The sequence below is a fragment of the Callorhinchus milii genome, unplaced genomic scaffold (genome assembly GCF_018977255.1).
Source record: "Callorhinchus milii isolate IMCB2004 unplaced genomic scaffold, IMCB_Cmil_1.0 Scaffold67, whole genome shotgun sequence".
NCBI classification, from domain to species: domain Eukaryota; kingdom Metazoa; phylum Chordata; class Chondrichthyes; order Chimaeriformes; family Callorhinchidae; genus Callorhinchus; species Callorhinchus milii.
This window is the reverse complement of record NW_024704808.1, coordinates 182,288-204,098: the sequence shown is the minus strand read 5'-3', so window position 1 is coordinate 204,098 and position 21,811 is coordinate 182,288. Positions and strand designations below refer to the sequence as shown.

The window sequence follows — 21,811 nt, the reverse complement described above, 5'->3', positions numbered from 1 at the left end:
TGCTCCGAGACGTCCGGCGTGATGGGCGCTATATAAATGCAAGTTGTTGTTGTCAATATCATGCTAGATCAAAACAAAGTGCCTTCGATTTTCAATGAATACCTGTACTTATCAGAAGAGATAAACCCAATTTGCTATAGTTGATTGTGAATAAAGGCGTTCGTTCACAAGAGTACCGACCGTCTGTCATCCAGAATAGAATTAATTGCTAGAATTTGTTCAATTAGCCAAAGTATTGTACTGTAATGTATCTTAACTTTTTTCGAGTAGCCATAAAAGTATTATTTAAGCTATACAATTAATTAAATGTATATCCTAAAAAGGGGATTTTAGTTTTGGTACATCTTATTCCTTAACTAAATTAGGCTCTTTTTTGAGTAACTTTACTCAACCTTTGGACTTATTGTTTTAACCCTCAGGTTTGCAGTTGTGGCTTTGGTACTTCCCCCAGCTGCCTGGAGGGTAAAGTAATCAGACAGTACTAAATAATAAAGATCGGAAAGTGTTCAATTCCAGGTCTGTACTCAGTTTACTGGTCTCAGGTTGTTGTTTTTGTGTGGAGGGTTTCTCCCTTCCCAGGAATTGAGCCCAGGTCCTCTCGCTTGCGAGGCAAATGCTCTAACCAAGACGGTTCAGAACTCCAGGGATGAAGTTCCAGAGGGTGGGGGCAGAAAGGCTGAAGGCCTGACCAATTAACCTCCACACCCATTAGAAACAGAGGGGAAGAATCAACTAGGTTTCCCCTAATCACAACCACTGATGGAAAGCACTTGTGTGAGCGCAGGATTTGCAGTGATACATGGTGAAATAGCTTGCTGACATTTATTTGTAGGGTTACGGATGACCACATTGGCAAGATAATGAAGGGCCACCACACTAGTAGAAGTGTTACCTCAACCACAGTAAGTTCCTTCGGGAGAATAACTGAAAATTGATCCAAATAAGTTACTCTTTTGATTATTTTCTTACATATTTACAGTTTTTACCCACGGTCACCCCCTCCCCCACACATAACCCAGTTAAATTGCCTGAGGGTGAGATTTGATCTTCAATAGGAATTCACATATACCTATTTGTTTTAGCCAATATAATCAGATCTTTGAACCCCTACACATATTCTGAGCACAATCTACCTCACTTGGCCTCTTATCAATTTTGTAGACTGTAAAAAGATGACTGTTTTTCCCCTCCTAACCCGCCCACCTTTTTACCCTCCTACCTTTTCCTACCTCGTGGAACCATGGTTGTGACTTGATTTGGCAGCTTGCTTGGATTTTAGCTTGCTCCTGTAACATGTGCCATCATGTATTATACAGGGCCTTCCTCTTCCCTTGTACTATCCCCTGTACTATCAGGAGTCCTGTAGCTCAGTGGTTAGAGTGCTCGCCTTGCAAACGAGAGACCTGGGTTCGATTCCCATTAGGGTGAAACCTTGGGCAAGTTTCCTTACTTCACACACCTGATAATAATCCCTCAAGAAAAAAAACTAATAAAATTGCTCACTTCAATCCTCGACTGTTTGTGGGACACTGCTGTGCGCAATTCACTACCATGTTTCGCCCACAAATATACAGTTAATTCACTTTACTCTGTGAATCGCTTTGAGACGTCTAGAAGATGTGAAAAGCGCTATATCAAATGCAAGGATTATTTATATTATTACTATAAAATATGCATTTTGACTTTAGTTAATTTTTTGAGAGACAGGAAAACATTCAGCTTCATGCTTTTAATTTTATTCATTCTTTATCTTTGTACAGAAGTAAAAACAGCCATAATACATTTTGACAGACAGTAATGTTGCTGCCTACACTAATGCATCTTTAATGCATGGAGTGATGCCATAGTTATTAATAATAATCCTTGCATTTGATACAGTGCCTTATCAGATCGTTGAGACGTCTCAAAGTGTTTCACAGAATCTAGTGTAAAGTGAATTAACTGTATATTTTGTGGGTGAAATGCGACAGGACAGACAGGACAGACCAGTTATAAAGGATATTCAGGTTTCTGACGGTTTTTCTACTTCTCCGGGATTCACCTTTTAACTGCATACAATCCTGTTCTCTTAATCTCCACCCTCAATAATTTCTGCCTCAATGAGTGGTTAAGCTTGAGCGGAAATACTAGTTCTTCATAGTCTTTTGATAAACTAAGACTGGAACTGCTTTCCTGACTTGCTTGTTGTTCTCACTGAGTATTCATTGAGTTTATTTGTTCCAAAGAATAATTGTTAACTCATACAAAGATTATTTCTGTTCTGGAGTGTGGAAAAGAGCATAATTTTAAAATGTTGAACAGATAACTGAACTGTTGCAAGTCTCAGTTTAATCTTGTAAATGGGAACTGGAACCTATTTTATTCTTAATGTTCTGCCTCTTAATTTGAATCATCTTGTTATTTTAATCTCTTTAAGAAAGAGAGTCACTGAGGGAGTCATTTGACATCCAACAAGCAGGGTTTTGAGCCCTTCCTGAAATTATTCCATTGATAATCGTGTTACACAAAACTGTTCCAAATAACGATAATGAATACAGAAATGTTTAATCCATCATAGTAGACCCCCTCCCCCCAATGAATTGTCTTTTTCTTTAATGAGTAATTTACAGTGGAATGTTCTTGGAGTCATTTTCACTATTGTGGAGTCCTGTAGCTCAGTGGTTAGAGCGCTCGCCTCGCAAGCGAGAGAACTGGGTTCTATTCCCCGCTGGGCAAAATGTTGGGCAAGCAAGTTTCCTTGCTCCACATGCCTCTGTTTACCTAGCAGTAAGTAGGAACCCGGTTGTTAGTCAAGTGGCAGATCACTTTTCTGGGGATAATAATCACTAACAAAAATAATAATTTGGTCACTCAATCCAAGACTGTTTGTGGGACACTGCTGTGCACAATTGGCTGCCGCATTTCTCCTACAAATACAAGTCAATTTGCTTTGCAGTACATTCTGTGAAGCTCTTTGCGATGTCTAAAAGATGTGAAATGCGCTATATCAAATGCATGGATTATTATTAATTCGAGGCTCTGCTGCAATTTGCAATCTCCATGAGAACATCTAAAGCAGCTTATCTTGTACGATTAATCTTGTTAGACCTCAAAGGATTTTGGAATATTAGCTGATTCTGGCAAATTCAAATTGAAACAAATTCAAGTCTGTGGGAAAATATAAATCTGTGTTCCTCAAAACGTTTTTTTAATTTGATAGTAATAATCATTACATTTGATATAGCGGCTTTCACATTGGGAGGACGTCTCAAAGCACTTCCTTGGATTTATTGCAAAATGTAGAGTATTTTGTAGGTAGTGAACAAAGCAAAGAATATTGAATACAATTGTCTATTAGGAGCTGAAGTGAGACTGAATTAACTTTCCTCAACTATTGGCTTGTTTCTTCACTTATTGTAGATTGAAATAGTGTGACGGCAAAATCTGTGCTTTTGATATGTTGTTGAAGAAAATGTTTGTACTGGTTGTGAGAGGGAGGAAAGCGGAAAAAGACCTTTCCTTTCCACACTGGAAAAAATAATGTTTTAAATAAATTTTAAACCTTAAATGGAGTGCTCCTTTTTCTCTATGCACATTTTCTAACAATATAGATATTCTCATACTAATTTTTTTGCCATTTATCTTTTTATTAAAATGAGTTTGAAAAAACATTGAATGTCATTCCATGTGCATCAAAGTAGATGTTTTGTCTTTGTGTTTTGAAGATGAAATGTGCTGACATTATTGACTATGCTGCTGGCTACAGTGCATTCTGAGAATCACATGTCCAGTATTGTAGAGAAACCTGTAATTTTTTTCCTGTGATGCTCCAGTCCTGCATTATTTACATCATTGACAGGCCAGTAGGTGTTAGATAGAAACAAAATGAATGCGTCAGGTGCATTAAGCAACAGTAATCCTGCCACCTCTTGCCAATTTGTTGATCATCTGAAACCTGAGATTGAATTGCTTTTCTTTTAATCCACTCCAGCTAAGCAATCTATTTTCTTAGGATTTTGTGAACTCTGCTTGTTCTGCAGCTTTTCTTTTGTTGTTGAGTGATCAATAAAATGCTCTATTGCTCTTTCTAGCGCTGATTTAGTTATAACTCTGTGATGGTGGGACCCCATTCAATGCAAATGCACACAACAGCCCACTTGCATACCGTTCGTGCATTGGCTTCCAACCAACTACTGTGGCCTTGTTATTACAAGGCTCCATTGTATTCTGTTCAGTAAAACTGTCACCAAAAAACTCCTTAAGTTTCAATGTGCACATTGCCCTAGCAAAACTCCAGTTTTTCTAGTATTATAATTTGTTTACTTTGCAAGGCACATCATCAACTGACTGTACCGCTATGTTCCTTTGTCATTTACAGAAAGTACTTTTCTGCAAGGAAATTACAGCTACTCAATTACGTTCCGAATGTCGCTGTTTCGATAATTTCCCACTGTGATTGGAAAAGTGGAAAGCAAGCTGGATTGCAGAAATAAAGGGTAGTATTGGATTCCAGAAACAGAAAACAGAAAAGATGACAAAACATACAAACGGAAAACTGTGACTGATTATGTGAGTAAACTTTATTTTCAACATTAGATGTTTTTCAGGCCTCAATATTACATCATTGAATATGAAAACAACTTTTTGTGGGCGAAATATCCACTCTATTGTTTCCTCATTACAGCATTAAACATGTTCTTAAATGAGTCCTATGTCCTATCCTTAACCACCTTTCATGGAAACCAATTCTATTGACTAATTACCCTTGTGCAAGGAAACATTGTCGTAAAATTGCTCTTCACAATGCTAAATCTATGCTCCAATGCCCTACAATTTAGTTCCAAATGGAAACCTAAATAATTAATGACATGTCTGGTATGCTGCTGTTAATTTTCAATGATTTTTCCAATGCAATCTTACTGTTTATTTCATATAAACATTGGTTTGTTGCTACAAATTAGGTTTTTCTGTACAAAGTATGTATGAGTAGTTTCATGCAATGCATATTTCAATATATAACGCATTGTCAAGGCCTTTTTTTAAACAACTGTTTGTGGGACACTGCTGTGCGCAATTGGTTGCCGCGTTCTGCCCACAAAATATACAGTCAATTCACTTGAGGTATATTCTGTGAAGTGCTTTGAGACATTTCAACGACGTGATATGGTGCTATATCAAATGCAAGGATTATTATTAAAACAAATTTGTCCTTCAAGTAATACATTCAACTTATAATTTTCCACCATTATCCCCCCTTGCCTATTTGCTATGCTCTCACTCCTGTCTTGAAGGTATTTTGTCCTTTTCCCCCTTCTATGGGTGTATCATTCCAATTAACCATTGTTTATAGATGAGCCTTGACAGCGCATATTGTCAGGCTATTTATAAAAGAGTATGACAAGACAGCTGCTTTGATAACGTCGACATCCAACACCTACACATTTCAGCATGTTCCTCTGGATTATGGTTGTTCACACACGAGTTTTGATGAAAGTGAATGTTGGCAGGCGAGGGGAGGGGTGAGATTAGTATGTATGAAATAACAAAGACCCTCAGTCCAGCAGTACCAAAATGCTTCACTGATTGTAATCACGAGCAGTTTCTGCAGTAAAGAGAGATACACTCTAGTTTTATAAAATGGCAGTCTAAAAGCCTGCAAATGTAGTACAGCTCCATAAATATTTAAACAGCTTTTACTCTCCAATTTTTTTTAGGAAACAAGATGGTTTATTTTTATCCTATTTACAATTCTGTGCAATATCAGAGTGGGTGGGTGATCTTCTAGGCCTTGTCTATCAATATGGCCTAAATCCATTTGGAGGAGGCTTGCCAAAGAAGAGCCTCTGATCCTTCCCTTCCTTTCTGTTGAGAAATGCCTGGCTTACTTTGTGCACCCTGCCAGAACAGCATAATTAAATCAGGAATTTAGCATGAAGTTGATCAGAGCTTTGAACCAGATTCCTACCACTCTGTCACGGTGCAATGACGCTTTAGCATTGAAATTCATTGTGCTATCCTGTTACTAATTTTTACTGCAAAATATTATGTAGTATATAATCCTTGCATTTGATATAGTGCCTTATCACATTGAGACGCCTCAAAGCGCTTCACAGAATATACTGTAAAGTGAATTGACTATTTTGCTGATGAAATGCGGCAGGCAAATGCACACAGCAGTGTTCCACAAACAGTCGTGGAGTGAGTGACCAAATTTGCATTTATTTATTTATTGGAGGGATTATTATCTCCGGAAAGCAAACCGCAATCGACTAGCAACTGGTTTCCTACTTATTGCTAGGTAAACAGGCGTGTGGAGTAAGGAAACTTGCCTCAGGTAAAACATGAAAGAATTGTAGATTGAAAGACTTGGCAGGGGCTTAGGGAGTCTTTGGCACCCATATGGGGAGAAGAGCAAGTTTGTCATTTTCAATGAAATGTTGGGCAAATGTTTCAAGAGAATGTTGCAACATAAGTTGTCATCAAATGTTTCTAAAACCTGCTTTTTTGAAGATGTTGGTTGGCTCTTTAAGCAATGGGGAAGATATCCTAACTGGCTTTTCATTCCAAACAGGGTCCATTATTCAAATTACCTCTCTACTCTGAGGTTACACTGAAGACATACAAGTACTTTAAGGTACTTTTTCAGTTCTGAAAAATGTTTAATAATCGTATGTATACATTCAAGTCAAATTAAGGGTTTAAAAAGTTGTAGATTCATTCCATCCATCCATTCCTCAGTAGTCAGAGCTTCAGTTGCTGTTGTTTTTACAGTTGCTTCTAACTTTAACAACATCAGTGTCCTACTTAAACAGTTGGTCAGAACTTTCCTTCATGGTTGACATACTGGGATTTTGGATTGTGAGATTAAAAGATCTGCCAAGAACTAATAAACCAATTGAACTGTCTCGATTGAGTTCATGTTGTTGTTCATAATGGCCTATGTTCCTAAGATGATGAGTATTGAAACATTCACTTGGTAGAATATCTTTTGAATTTTGTCTGGTGGCCAAAAATAGAGAAGCATTTTCAATCATATAGAACAACAATTTTTTGAATTAAAACGAGTGAGTGAGCAAGCACTAAAATAGCTGAAGTGCAATTTGCAATTCAATGAATGGCGAATGATTTTTTCACATTTTGTGTTGGGAACTGAGTTTGTATACTTAGATGATATGCCTTGGCAAATTAGGTTAATGCATGTAAATATAAGGTACTACATATAGGATGCAAGAATCAAAAAACACAAGTAATAATAATCCCTGCATTTGATATAACGCCTTATTCAGTTGTTGAGACGCATCAAAGAGCTTCACAGAATATTCCACGAAGTGAAATGACTGTATATTTTGTGGGCGAAACGCAACAGCCAATTGCCTACTGAAGTGCCTCACAAACAGTTGTGGATTGAGGATACATGACTGGTAACACAGCTGCACGCACTTATACATTGACTGATAAAATGAATAAAGTACTACATGATGTGATGGAACTTGCCAAAGGGAGAGAAGCTTCTTGCTGAAAGTGAAAGGGATCTTGGGGTGTTGATTTGTCATTCATTGAAGTAGGAATAAACAAGACATACAGACTGCTGGAATAAAGCACTAAATTAGTTGAGTTTAGATTGCCAAAAGTCATAGTGGGCTGTGCAGTACTCTGATCAGGCCACATGTAGAATATTGTATCCAGTTCTGGTCACCACGATATAAGGGGGCTGCCTAGGCCCTGGAGGCAGTGTCTATTTTATGGTCCTCACTGACCACATGTTGTAAAAGTTATCATTTGTTTCCAGCTCCTTTAGAACCACTTTATAGCAGCTTCCTTCTTTCCTGATAGATTGAACCTAGAAAACCCAGACTAAAGAGTAAAATCTTGAATGGCATCTTACGATCCAATTAAACCCACACATAGTGGACTGTCAGTTCATAACTGTCATCTTTATTAAAAACCCATGCTAATCAGGAATAGCTTAACAATATTCTGAGCTGGGGCTGTGCAACTTGTGCTGTTTACAGTGCAGACAGATTTCATAGCATAATAATAATAATCCTTGCATTTGATATAGCGCTTTTCACGTCTTCTCGACGTTTCAAAGCGCTTCACAGAATAGACTGTAAAGTGAATTGACCGTATATTTGTAGGCGAAACGCTGCAGCCAATTGCACACAGCAGTGACCCACAAATAGTCATGGATTGAAAATTACCAATTTATTATTGTTTTGTTTTGGAGGGATTATTATTAGGCTCTGTGTGGAGTAAGAAAACTTGCCCAAGGTTGAATTCATCTTTGATTTATTGAGGGAATTTGAGTTCTGGTTCATCAACTCATTATCTCTAAAACGGTTTAGTTTTCAACACTTATTGCTTATTCCTTAATTTTATCCACTTTCACATTGCTTTGAAGGAAACATAGAATCCATTCCATGGTAGTTATGTGGCTTAGTTGCCTTGTTCAGCAGCCCTCAGCTAATGTTTTAAACTAGACTATTAATTGTACTCTCCACTGCATAACTGCTTGGGCTTTGATTTCTAAATATAGATTCACCAGATTATCAGTGTAGTATATTTTGCACTGTTGGCATTTAGCAGGGGAGAATCCTTCATATATCCTTGCTTCTTCTCTGCTAAGTGCCAACAGTGCAAGTTTCCTTACTCCACGCACTTCTGTTTTCCTAGCAATAAGTAGGAACCCGGTTGTTAGTCGATTGGCGTATCGCTCTTCTTGGGGTAATAATCCCTTCAAAAAAATAATAATAATAATTTGATCACTCAATCCACATCTGTGTGGGATACTGCTGTGTGCAATTGGCAGCTATGTTTCGCCCACAAAATATGCAGTCAATTCACTGACTGGAATTGAAAAGAAAAAAATTACAGGGGTTTGGGGAAAGAGTGGTGGAGTTGGACTGATTAGCTCTTCTAAAGAACCGGAACAGGCTGTAATATTTTATGATTCTATGATCAGTCAGTTTATTTATCACATTGCTAGATCGCAATTGTGCTGTGTAGCTGTGTTGCATTTCTGGAAACCTTGCAGCAGAACAAATAAAAATATTTTTGCAGTTATTGCACTCAGATAACCTGACACATTAGCTGAAAAATCTAAATTTTTGGTAGAGTCCTATACGTTAGTGGTTAGAGCACTCTCTTCGCAAGTGAGAGGACCTGGGTTTGATTCCCGGACAGGGCGGAACGTTGGGCAAGTTTCCTTACTCCACACGCCTCTGTTTACCTAACAGTAAGTAGGAACCTTCTTGTTAGTCGATTGATGGATCGCTTTTCCAGGGGTAATAATCCCTTCAAAAAAAATAAATAATTTGGTCACTCAATCCACGACTGTTTGTCTGACACTGCTGTGAGCAATTGGCTGCTGCTTTTGCCCACAAAATAGACAGTCACTACACTTTACAGAATATTCTGCGAAGCTCTTTGAGACGTTTCAAAGACGTGATAAGGCGCTATATCAAATGCAAGGATTATTATAAATGGCACAATTAAGACCATAACTCATCCTACTAAGTTGTAAGTACATCACACATTCTAGCATTCTGCCAATGTGCTTCAAAATTCTGGGCAACCAATAGTGCCTCACTCTTTATAGTTACACCTAACCAGGATATCCTGTATGCTATTGTATTAACTTTTCTATAACAACAAGATACAGATGCTATAGTACCATTTTAAATAAATCTTACTTCAGGAACAAACTGGTCTCCAATAGTACCCATTAGCAACAAAGCTACACATTGATGGTGCTAAAATGCAGGTACTAAAGTCAAAATGAGTCATGAAATTAGATTTTTTTAAAATCTAAATTTAAAAACAGGTCATCACTATGCTTCACATAATATTTAAAAGCTCACATAAAATTCCATGGAGGTGCATAAACTAATGGGATATATTATAGCAACCGCCTCACTTTGATCCCAGAAGTTCATCATCACACATCACACTTTATACAACGTTTGTGATACAGTACAAAAAGAACACTTGGAAGTAAATACTACAATGATACAACTGACAGGTTCCAAATGTATTTCAGTGTTTTGGGATGTCCTCTCAATGTAAAAGACGCTACACAAATGTAATTTTTTGTTGTTATCAAATGTAAATGAAACGGTGAACATCAGCAATATAAGTAAAATGGAGAATAGAAACCAGCAAGATGATGAATTCTATTTAAATCAACAGAATATTTGTGGGTAAGCATTCTGGTGACTTTTTTAGCCTTTTCTGGAATTATCCATTTGGGTCAGCAGAACACAACCACACACTAATGTCGTTTCAAAGGCAGGTCCGATCAATGCTAATCCATCTGCAGTGTACATTTCTACTGTTTGCGAAGGGTTGAATGCTGAAGGTGTTTTTTTTATTGTAATCAAAGGTATAAATTCAGTGATTGGATTTTGAAAAAAAATAACTACTAGAAACATTTGAGTGTTACATGGACCATAATTACATTTCACATAATAATAATAACATCAAACTGAACAATTATGCTTTCAAAGTATACTCACACTAAATGATTCACATTCCATATGCAAACTATTTGAATTTGTTTTTAAGAAATAGAATTTATGGTTCACTCGCAGTTTTATTTGTGTACACAGTCAGTCCACTTTACAGTATATTATGGAGTCCTGTAATAATAATAATAAACCTTGCATTTGATATAGCGCTTTTCACATCGGGAGGACGTCCCAAAGCGCTTCACAGAATATACTGTACAGTGAATTGACTGTATATTTGTGGGCGAACGCGGCAGCCAATTGCGCACAGCAGCGTCCCACAAACAGTCGTGGATTGAAAATGACCAATTTATTATTGTTTTTGTTTTTTGAACGGATTATTATACACTGTAGCTCAGTGGCTAGAGCACTCACTTTGCAAGTGAGAGACCTGGGTTCGATTCCCGGCAGGGTGAAACCTTAGGTAAGTTTCCTTACTCCACACTCCTGATAATAATCCCTCAAGGAAAAAAAACAATAATAAATTGATCATTTCATTCCATGACTGTTTGTGGGACACTACTGTGCGCAATTGGCTGCCGCTTTTCGTTCACAAGCATACAGTCAATTCACATTATAGTCTATTCTGTGAAGCGCTTTCAGACGTCTAGAAGACGTGTAAAGCGCTATATCAAATGCAAGGATTATTATTATTATTGTGTGAAACACTTTGAGACATCTCAACAATGTGATAAGGCACTGATTATTATTATTGTACCTATTTGTTCTCTACCCAGAATTATGCATAAGGTCAGTTCCTGCACTGAACTGGCTCCCCAAGGGAAGATATCGCCAGCCTCCATTAGCTAATTTTGTTCATTGCGGCACTTATTTTTACTACAAAATTTCCCTTCTCGTATGGGGAACAGCTAAGGGAATTGGAAGTAAAATGTCAATGTGAAAAAAGCTATTCTTGGAGATTTGAGAAACACTTGAACTTTCATGTTTCTTCATAAATAATTTCGTACTTATTTAGTCTCAAATTTCTTCTCACCTCAATCCCCAAACAAAATAGTACTGTATTAGGAGTCATAATTACAAAAACAACTTGCATTTATATAGCGTCCCTCATGCAGTTTAGCAAGCCAGAGCACTTGAAGTTTTTCCACTATGATGATAATTTTCAATATATAAAAGCTGCTGGACGAAATCACATTAAACGCAGAATATTTCCGAATCAATGTTTCTCAGCTGATTTGTCTATGCTTAAGTTCTATTTCCTCTGTACTTCAGCAACAGAGATTTTCAGAAGCATTTAATTATTGCTGGGGAAGCTGCCACCACCATCTGTTATTGACACATGCAACTGTATCACTACAATTCACTTCACTTTGGTGTCCTCAACGAAACCATCTAAATGTCATAATAGTGTTCAAAATTCTTGCTCCTGATCATAAATCTGATTCAAACCAAATCAATTATACCTAAAAGCTCTACCATTCTAGCAATGCACTGGTGCAACCTTAATAGCCATCCGGATACTGTACTGTTAGGAAGACAGCACACAGCATTTGGGTTTGAGACTATTTCAATCTTTCAAAAGGAATTTTCAATGCGAAGGGATGCTATTTCATAGCTTAGTGGTTAGAGCGCTCACAAGCGAAAGGACCTGGATTTAATTCCTGGGCAGGGCAAAACGTTGGGCAAGTTTCCTTACTCCACACTCCTGTTTACCTAGCAGTAAGTTGGAATTAGGTTGTTAGTCGATTGGTGGATCCCTTTTCTGAATCTTCTGTTAGGTCCTTTGGAACTCCATCCCACAGTCCCTTTGCTTTGCTCCCCTCCGTTGCCGCCTTCAAGGTATGTCTCCAGACCCTCCTTCGACCGCACCTTCGGTCACCCTCCTACCCCTACTCTTCCTGATCCCATACCTCCACTCGAGTCCAAATCCCTGACTGTCCAGCGCCTTAGAACGCTGGATGTGAAATGTGCAATATCCGTGTAATTTGTTATTGTTGTGACTAATTTGTGTTTATGTGTATTGCCTGATGCCCTGATGGCTGGTCAAAACCTCATGTTCCATACTTGTTCACTGTTCTGTACTGCACGTGCGGCCCTTACGCATTGCAGCTGGAATGCATGATGGGTCGGCTAGTTCCCGCGATTGTCTGCCATGGAGCACTGAGCCCTGAGCTTGAATGCACGTGCGATGAAGGGTCCCCTTCACTCTCCACTCGATTGGGAGACAGTCTTTGTCTCTCTGCGCTCCCACCACCACTACCACCTCCACAGCTGCAAAACCAAAGATTCAACGACTGATGATATTGGAGAAAAAAAAACTTGAAAATGTGTGACATTTACTAAAAAGGAAAGTAGCATTTTGTAAGTTCACACAGTTCATTACTGTCTGGGGCGGATTAATAGTTTTTGGTTGAATGCTGATGTGGGAGTTGCTTGCGTCATAGCTTTTGATTCAAAACAATGTTTACCAAGGTGTTTCCTGTTGCTAATTGTTACTTTATGTAAGCATTTGTACGATACTTAGCTCGTTGGCAGTTATGTTATTACATTCAGTAGGGCTTTTTTTGAGAACAAATATCTGAATCATTGGTGAAACTTCTATAGAGTAATGGATACTGGTACTGTAGCATGTTTCGGAATGACAAATATTAATCCTTGCATTTGATACAGTGTCTTATTAAGTCGTTGACACGTTTCAAGGCACTTCGGGGTATATACTGCAAAGTGGATTGACTGTATATTTTGTGGGCGAAACATAATCCTATAACTTGATGCAAAACCTTTCCTAGAACGACTTCTGAAGGGAACTGCATCCCACAGTCCTTTTGGCTTTCCCCCCGCTCCACTCACCACCCCACTCCCCCATGCCCCCCCACTTGCCTCCTTCAAGGCACTCTCTCTCTCTTGATTCAATTTAAAAAGCTTAAGTTCTGTTTTTTGGGTGGAGGGGATGGTGCAAAATGCACTATTAACTCTGGGACCAAATAGAAAATTGAATTTCAAATGGAGACATTTTCAGGAGCTCCCCCAAAAAGCGAGCACCAGTTGAAGTAAATAATATATTGATTTAGAAGGCAGCTTAAACATATTCTATTAGTCTGGCACCCACCCAACATCTAACTTCAGTCACAAGACTACAAAATCACAGGATTCTGTAATCATACCAGTCCCATCTGACGCCATAGCACTGTTCAAATGACTAGCTGTGGACAGTTTGAAGACTTAAATCCTTCAAAGTAAGTTTGAATACCTGTACTGTCATGAGTGTGTCCCATTGTAGGCACAGTCCACTTGGCGCCAATTAAGACTATGCTTCTGTTCCACCCTGAACCACCCTTTCTGGTAACTCATTCCAGCTGTTCTAGCTCTGGGTAAAGAAATACTTCCTGGAGTCTGTCCTCAACTTGCCCTTCATAATCCCAAACCTGTGAGCTATTACACCTTAATAATAAGAAGAATCCTTGCATTTGGTAAAATGCCTTCAAGATGTCACCTTCTGAGGATATATTGTAAACAACGATAAATTACATTTGTATAGGGATTTTCACGTCGGGAGGACGTCCCAAGTGAAGTCACTGTATATTTGTGGGTGAAACATGTAATTAAAACTAAAACAATAGAACAAACTCTTTGAGACGTCTCAGCAACGTGATAAGGTGCTATATCAATTATATAGCAATTTCGCCCACAAATATACAGTCAATTCACTTTACAATCTATTCTGTGAAGCGTATTGAGACATCTAGAAGACGTATATATTATATCAAATGCAGGGATTATTATTATAATACATCTGAAAATGTTGAAGGATTGAGTATCAAAAGCATTGGTGATGTCAACACTTCATTGTGACCTCAAAAATGTGGTATATTTTCAATCTGCAGCAGTTCTGGAACCAAAGTAAACCATATTCTTAACCTCCTGACACTTCCAGATTTATGGTATAGTGTACTATTTGAGCTGTCTAGTTCAGGAAATATATATTCTGTGTAATATTGCGCAATGGAGCAACCAAAATATGTTAACCATCTTCAGAAAAGTATTTGGGCGAGATAATGAGATTGATTACTTGAGTTAACAAATTTTTATATAAATTCATAAAATGTATATGATTGATACCAGGTTGTGGAACTAAGTTCTAAAGATTGTGCATTAAACAAGATTGTGAATATTTTGTTTATATGAGATTGTGAAATAGACTTTTGAAGAGCTAACATTAGGAAAAATCTGCTATCACAATGCTCATCATTTTAACTTGTGTCGCATCTTATTTAATAACAATAATTTGATATAGCGCCTTATTGCGTCTTCTAGACATCTCAAAGTGCTTCATAGAATGTACTGTAAAGTGAATTGACTGTATATTTTGTGGGCAAAACGCAGCTTATCTGTACTTAGGGCGAAACCTTGGGCAAGTTTCCTTACTCCACACACCTAATAATAATCCCTCCAAAACCAAAAACAATAATAAATTGGTCATTTTCAATCTATGACTGTTTGTGGGACATTGCTGTGCGCAATTGGCTGCCGCGTTCGCCCACAAATATGCAGTCAATTCACTTTACAGTGTCTTCTGTGAAGCGCTTTGGGACGTCCTCCTGACGTGAAAAGCGCTATATCAAATGCAAGGATTATTATTATTATTATTATTAAAAGCGACCATTCTCACAATACAGTTAGTATGTTTTGAATTAGTATGTTTAGTACATAATGGGGAAAATTAAAGCACATTTTCCTTGTATAGTTGAATCACTCCTCCTTTATTTTGTGATATTGATCTAATCAAACGAGTCTCCTGATAACCATGCAATTAACCTGATTCATTTCAGGCTTCTCACAGTGGGACCTTAAATGGAAAAAATGAAAAAGTTTAAGCGACGTCTCTCTCTAACCTTGCGTGGCAGTCAAACAATCGATGAGTCTCTGTCTGAGCTTGCAGAGCAAATGACTATTGAAGAGAACAGCAGCAAAGATAATGGTAAGTTATTATTGTTTATTTTAACTCAAAGAAAATACAATCTGTTTCACGCTGACTGCTGTAAGATTCTGTAGACCGCAATGATTTCTGCATTGTATGCTCATGTAATTCCATTTAGAGTTTGATTTTTTTTTAAATTACTCTCTTGTACTCACATAGATTAATGGGTGCACACATGTTTATAATGTCTGTTGTGTTGTGAGCAAACTGCGGTTTGGGATTCTGCCAAGTCTGAGCATGTGTCTGATTGATTTTATCTGGATGTTGACTAGGGGAGTGTCAAACTCTCTTAAATAGATTTAATAATAATGATGAGCCTTGTATTTGATATAGCGCCTTATCACATCGTTGAGGCGTATCAAAGCGCTTCACAGAATATACCGTAAAGTGGGTGGACATGAGCAAAATATGGCAGTCAATTGCACTCATCAGTGTCCCACAACCAATCGTGAATTGAGTGACCACATTGTTTGGGGTGGGAGGAATTAGCAATCTGCCGATTGACTAACAACTGGGTTCCTCCTTACTGCTAGGTAAACATTACTCTCCGGGACTCCGAATCTATCTCAAAGGAAACTAAGATTCCCCAAATGGCATCTCTCATTCCCCCCCGCCCCCACCTCCCATATTACTTGCATTATTTTAATTAAGAAGGGAATGATATGTTTTGTAGAACTTTTTGTAAATAAACCTAGGTGTAGGGCCAAGGACCGCAATACAGAAAGGCACCAAAGTTCAAAAACAGAATGTGGGATGAGAGAAATGTAGTGGTTAGGTTTTGTGGTTTCTCCTGAACAGAATGAATGGTCTGTTGTCTACTGTTCTGTTGTACTCCACTTGAGCCTCCACCCCTACTAATCCCCTCTCCTATACCCCTCTATTCATAGGTACATAGGAATAGGAGTAGGCCATTCAACCCCTCAAGCCTGTTGCGCCATTTTATTAGATCATGGCTGATCTGTACCTTAACTCCAATTACCCACCTATGCCTCATATTCCTTTCTCCCTCATGTATAGATCACATTTCCTCTTAAATACATTGATTATGCAAATCTTTTATTCTGAGGCATTCCTGTTCTATCAACTGTTAGAGACTAACCAATATCACTCTTGATTTCTAGTATTTGATTAGCTTTGAGGATAGTATATTTGCATTGTCTAGAGACATTCAGGAAATAATCAATGATTGTAACCAAAGCCTTTTCCTCATCTTCTTATGCTAATTGGCACCCTTTTCATTTTATACATCTGTTAATTCTTATATACATTACCTTGCATTTAAGTGCTGTTTAATTGGTCTAGATCTTCTTGAATGCTATTTCCCTCTTATCATATTCACCTGACACAGAGCTTGATAACTTACTTTTCAATTAGTTTTTAAGACCAGAATTTGCTGTGAATTATTGTATAATCGAATACATTTCATTTGAAACCTCTTGCCAGAAAGAAGCCTTCAATTTTCTTTATTGTTGTTGAATGTGATGGTGGATTGAAAGCACAGTGCTATTCAATACATCCACTTCCTCACAATTTACTTTGACATTTAACCTGCTAAATAATCAAGAATCCATCTGGTTAGGAAACAAATGTTTTAAGGGTTAATTATATCATCATTCCATTTGAATTGCTGGCTAAATGAATAGGCTCAAAGCCTAGTCTGAAGCTGGGACCCATGGTAGCTATTACATTAGACAAGTAACGCTGCTCTAATTATGGGCTTTGCAACTATAGCAGATGGCATGAAATGAGGGGGCAATTTAACATAACTCAATGTGTTAGCAAGTTAATTGCAGTAATCTAGTGTTCTGCATTTGTTGGATCACTAGAATAATATCAACTATATTTCATGTTATATAAAGGTCAGATTCAGATACCCGCAGGACACCCGTCACATGGATCAAAAGAGGATCTCTTTGTCGTAGATCACTCAGTAAATACTTATTAGAAAGAGAGTTACAATTTAATAGGAAAAACTTGAATGTGGAGGAGTTTAAACTGAAATTGGATGGCACAATGCTTTTCAGGTTGGGTGCTAGTTTGTAACCATCTTGAGCTGATAGAATGAAACTAATCTGTCAACTGTCGTGGAGTGCTGTAGGGTAGTGGTTAGAGCACTCGCCTCACAAACGAGTGGACCTGGGTTTGATTCCCGGGCAGGGAGAAACGTTAGGCAAGTTTCCTTACTCCACACACCTCTGTTTACTGAGCAGTAAATAGGAACCAGATTGTTAGTCGATTGGTGGATTGCTTTTCCAGGAATAATAATTTGGTCACTCAATCCACGACTGTTTGTGGGACACTGTTGTGTGCAATTGGCTGCCGCGTTTCGCCCACAAAATGCACAGTCAATTCACTTTACAGTATATTCTGTGAAGTGCTTTGAGACATCTCAAAGAAATGATAAGGCGCTATAACAAATGTAAGGATTATTATTATCTGGCTATATATTGTACACTTTACAGTAAAATCCTGTGAAGCACTTTGAGATAATTTGACGATATGATAACATATCTTTGTCTGATGTATCAAAAGTAAGTATTATTATAATTCTGCCTTACTCCATTTTCCTGTCCTTGACACTAGGATTATTTGACTTGCATGGTTATTACAAATATCAGATGTGTAAGTGTGACTATTGCAGCTTTCTCTTCAAAACTAGAATGCTGAATACTTTATTTTCTCCATTTTGGTCCATTGTGCGGCTAAGCCCAAAGCTTGGGATTCCTGTTGAATATGCAGACCCAGAAAGGATTTTTGTCACTTACAACAAAACATTGCAATCCAACCATAGAAATGTACAGTCCAGAAGTAGGCCATTTGGCCTATTGTGTCGAGACTAGCACTTTGAAAGAACAGTCCATTCAGTCCCATGTATTTTCCCGCTATACCCCTGCAAATGTTCCTTTTAAAATTTCTATCTGGTTAACTCTTAAATGTCACTATGTATTCTACGTTAACCACAGCACTTTCAATCTCCCACTGAACCCAGCAGCTCTTTTGAATACTCATCAAAACTGAACGCATCGTCTGTATGGAATATAGAATCTATATAGACTCAAAGATGTGGATCAGATGGACTTCAAATTACTCCTTGAATTAGTGTCAAGAATTCAAATTGAGCTGTGTACCTTCATCCGATTTTCACCAGATTGTTAATCACTACCACATCATCACTCACAGTCAATACTGAAACTCCAGATATATTATAATAATATTGATAATAATCCTTGCATTTGATATAGCGCCTTTTCACATTGTCGAGACAACAATTTGCACTTGTATAGCGCCCTCCACGCAGGGTTGTGTCTCTGAGCGCTTCGCAGAATATGTTGTGAAATGCTTTGACTGTATATTTTGTGGATAAAATGCAGCAGCCAATTACCCACAACAGTTTCCCACAAGTTAAAATAAAATGAAATTAGAGAAGGGTAGTCAAGCTTGAATTAATGCTGGAATTCAAAATACACCTCTTCTCTTCTATATGAGGAAAGAAAATAAAAGCAAAGTGTTTCTTTTTGAGGGAACATTGGCTTAAATTGCTATTCTACACCTCTTAATTGAGCGTTAACAAAATGTTTTTAGTATGGATCTAGGAACAATATAAAGGAACATAAGAAGGGAAAAAAGAATAAATTAAATAAGGAATGGGGGAAGGGGAAATAAAACTAAATGGCTCATCTTAATATTCTGAAGTATTGATCTTGTAAAGTTGCTTTTTTTCACATATTCCATTTCTTGTTAAGCTAAATATCCCAAATGGTATCCCTTAAGCGTCTGTACACTCAGAACTCAGAACATTCTCTTATTTTGACATTTAAAATCCTCCCTTGAAGTGTCTTTAGATCTTTTGTTCCTACTGTTAGGATCTATTGCAATGACACACTGTGCTTGCCATAGGGGAGAAATAAATTCCTCCAAATTTTCTGCTTTGCACAGTATTTCTACCCTTTACGCTAGGTTCTATCTTCAAGTGTAGTGCTAGCTGCAGAAAAGCTTTCATTTTTATCCAAAGTCACACTGATGTCTTTTAGACTTTCAAAATTGTGATTTCAAGTCTTAAGTTTCTGTCATTGTAATTATGAAAAAAAAGGATTTAGCCCCAATCAAAAAGAAACTATATAGTAGATTCAGGCCTGAAAACTTGATACAAGGAATATGGTAAAAGAACCTAGACCCTATTATGGAGTCCTGTAGCTTAGTGGTTGGAGCACTCGCCTCGCAAGCGAGAGGACCTGGGTTTGATTCCCGGGTGGGGCGAAATGTTAGGTAAGTTTCCTTATTCCACACCCCTCTGTTTGCCTAGCACTAAGTAGTTTGGCGGTTGTTAGTCGATTGATGGATTGTTACCCTCGGATCACTTTTCTGGGGGTAATAATCACTTCAAAATTAAATAAATAAATAGTAATAATAATTTGGTCGCTTGGTCCACAACTGTTTATAGGACACTGCTGTGTGCAGTTGGCTGCTGGGTTTCACCCACAAAATGTACACTCAATCCACTTTACAGTGCATCTTGTCGTCATGTATGTTCTGTGTAGTAGAGTGGCAGCATTAGGACAAATATAAGAAGAAATGTTGATCTAGAACTGTCCTTTTCTCAACAACTACCAGTAACCAATTTAAATATTTTAGAAAAATTGAATACTGTTTAACATGTGGAGCCCTATAGCTCAGTGGTTAAAGTACTCGCCTCACAAGCAAAAGACTTGGGTTTGATTCCCAGCAGGGCGAAACCTTGAGCAAGTTTCCTTTCTCCACTGATAATAATCCCTCAAGAAAAAAAATAATAAATTGGTCACTCAATCTACGACTGTGGGACACTGCTGTGCACAATTGGCTGCCGTGTTTCGCCCACAAATATATAGTCAATTCACTTTACAGTATATTTTGTGAAGTGCTTTGAGATGTCTAGAAGATGTGAAAAGCGCTATATCAAATGCAAGGATTATTATTATTATTAAAGTGCTATATCAAATGCAAGGATTATTATTATTATTAACATTTGGATTAAAACTGCAACTGTTTGCAATATCACTTCATAATATAGTGAAACTTGCACAAGTCTTATCTTCATAAATGGTATAATCGCCTAAGTCATATATGAGTCCCATTCAGTTTCCTATCACTGTTCATATTAAGCATTCCCTAACTCGTAACGTGGCTCCCCTACCCTCCATTACTACTGCACTTTACTGGCTGTATTGATTCGCAGGAAATGTAGTCTTGATCCTTCAATGCATGTGCAGAAGAACTTAATTTCCCGCGATTCATTGCGATTCCAACGCTTGCAGGTATGTTCACATGCAGCGACTGGTCAAGATGCATTAAATCGCGGGAAACTCAGTCTTGACCTGTCATCGCATGTGCACTTACCAGCTGCATTGAATTACACATCCACAGTGTAGATTATTGATTAAATCAGATATTATACGATGTATACAGTTTGACTGCAACTCTGACTTTGCGTAACTTAAGTGTTATGGTCCTGACTGATATGACTTGTGTGAGTTTTACTGTATATTGTAAACAAGATAGTATAGAACTTTGATGATTAAAATCAACTGATGCCTGTAATTCCCTCTGTTTCATGTACTGATCACTTATGACATTTGCGCAGTCCTTTAAGGCAACGTGTTTCCTTACTGTAAATGCAAGAGTTGTAGATTGATATACTCATGGTCTATGTTTTGCGGTGAAGTAGAACTTCTCCATTGAAGTATTGAATATGCTAATGTTATCCTGAAACGCATTACCTGTCAGAAACCAAACAGTATTTTATGTTGTTTTTTTTTTCTTTCTCTCTTCCAACCAACCATCCATCTATCCACTCTACCTCTCCTTCTGATCTATTTCTGCTTTACGGACTGCCTCGTTGGAACAAACCGTTGGCTTTTACAAATCACAGAGCCCATTGTGAAGAACGGCAGGCCTCCAACATCGCACAGTATGCACTCCTTTCTCCACCAGTATGCAGGCTCTTTCAAAAAGCCCCCACTGCGGAGACCCCACAGTGTGATTGGTGGGAGTCTCACCTCCTTCATTGCCATGCCTAGGAATGGGAGTAGACTAGGTGAATACCAGAACAATTCTTTACCAAGAGCTTGTCTGTCTTGTTCTGTTGGAGTGAGTCGCTTGATGCTCTTTTGGCGATGACGTTTGATGTCCTAACTTACTACCCTCTTTCGCATTTAAAAATGTTTGCATTCTTATCAAGAGGTTTTTTTGCATGTCTTGTTTTTATTATCTAATCAGTCTAATATCCAATGTTTCAGGTAAGTGATGGAAAGTGAACATGTTAGAAACATTTTAATGCATTAACAGTGTAAAGCAATGGTAGCTAACCTTCACCCCAACATTTATGGCCACTTCTTGACGGTCCAAGGGCCAC

General features: G+C 37.9%; 1 protein-coding gene across 3 annotated transcripts in view; it reads left to right on the top strand.

The window, feature by feature from the left end:
- The window catches only part of cdk17 (cyclin-dependent kinase 17), a 52,701-nt gene that overhangs the window by 15,852 nt on the left and 15,038 nt on the right, over window positions 1-21,811 (top strand). The window contains exons 2-5 of one of the 3 annotated variants that reach the window (XM_007909057.2): window positions 4,358-4,548; window positions 6,551-6,613; window positions 15,275-15,423; window positions 21,329-21,493. In XM_007909057.2, coding sequence (XP_007907248.1) covers window positions 15,297-15,423; window positions 21,329-21,493 — 292 coding nt within the window. In that variant the 5' untranslated portion in view covers window positions 4,358-4,548; window positions 6,551-6,613; window positions 15,275-15,296. The remainder of the gene's footprint in view (window positions 1-4,357; window positions 4,549-6,550; window positions 6,614-15,274; window positions 15,424-21,328; window positions 21,494-21,811) is intronic. The other 2 variants (XM_007909058.2, XM_007909059.2) reach the window with 2 other exon arrangements.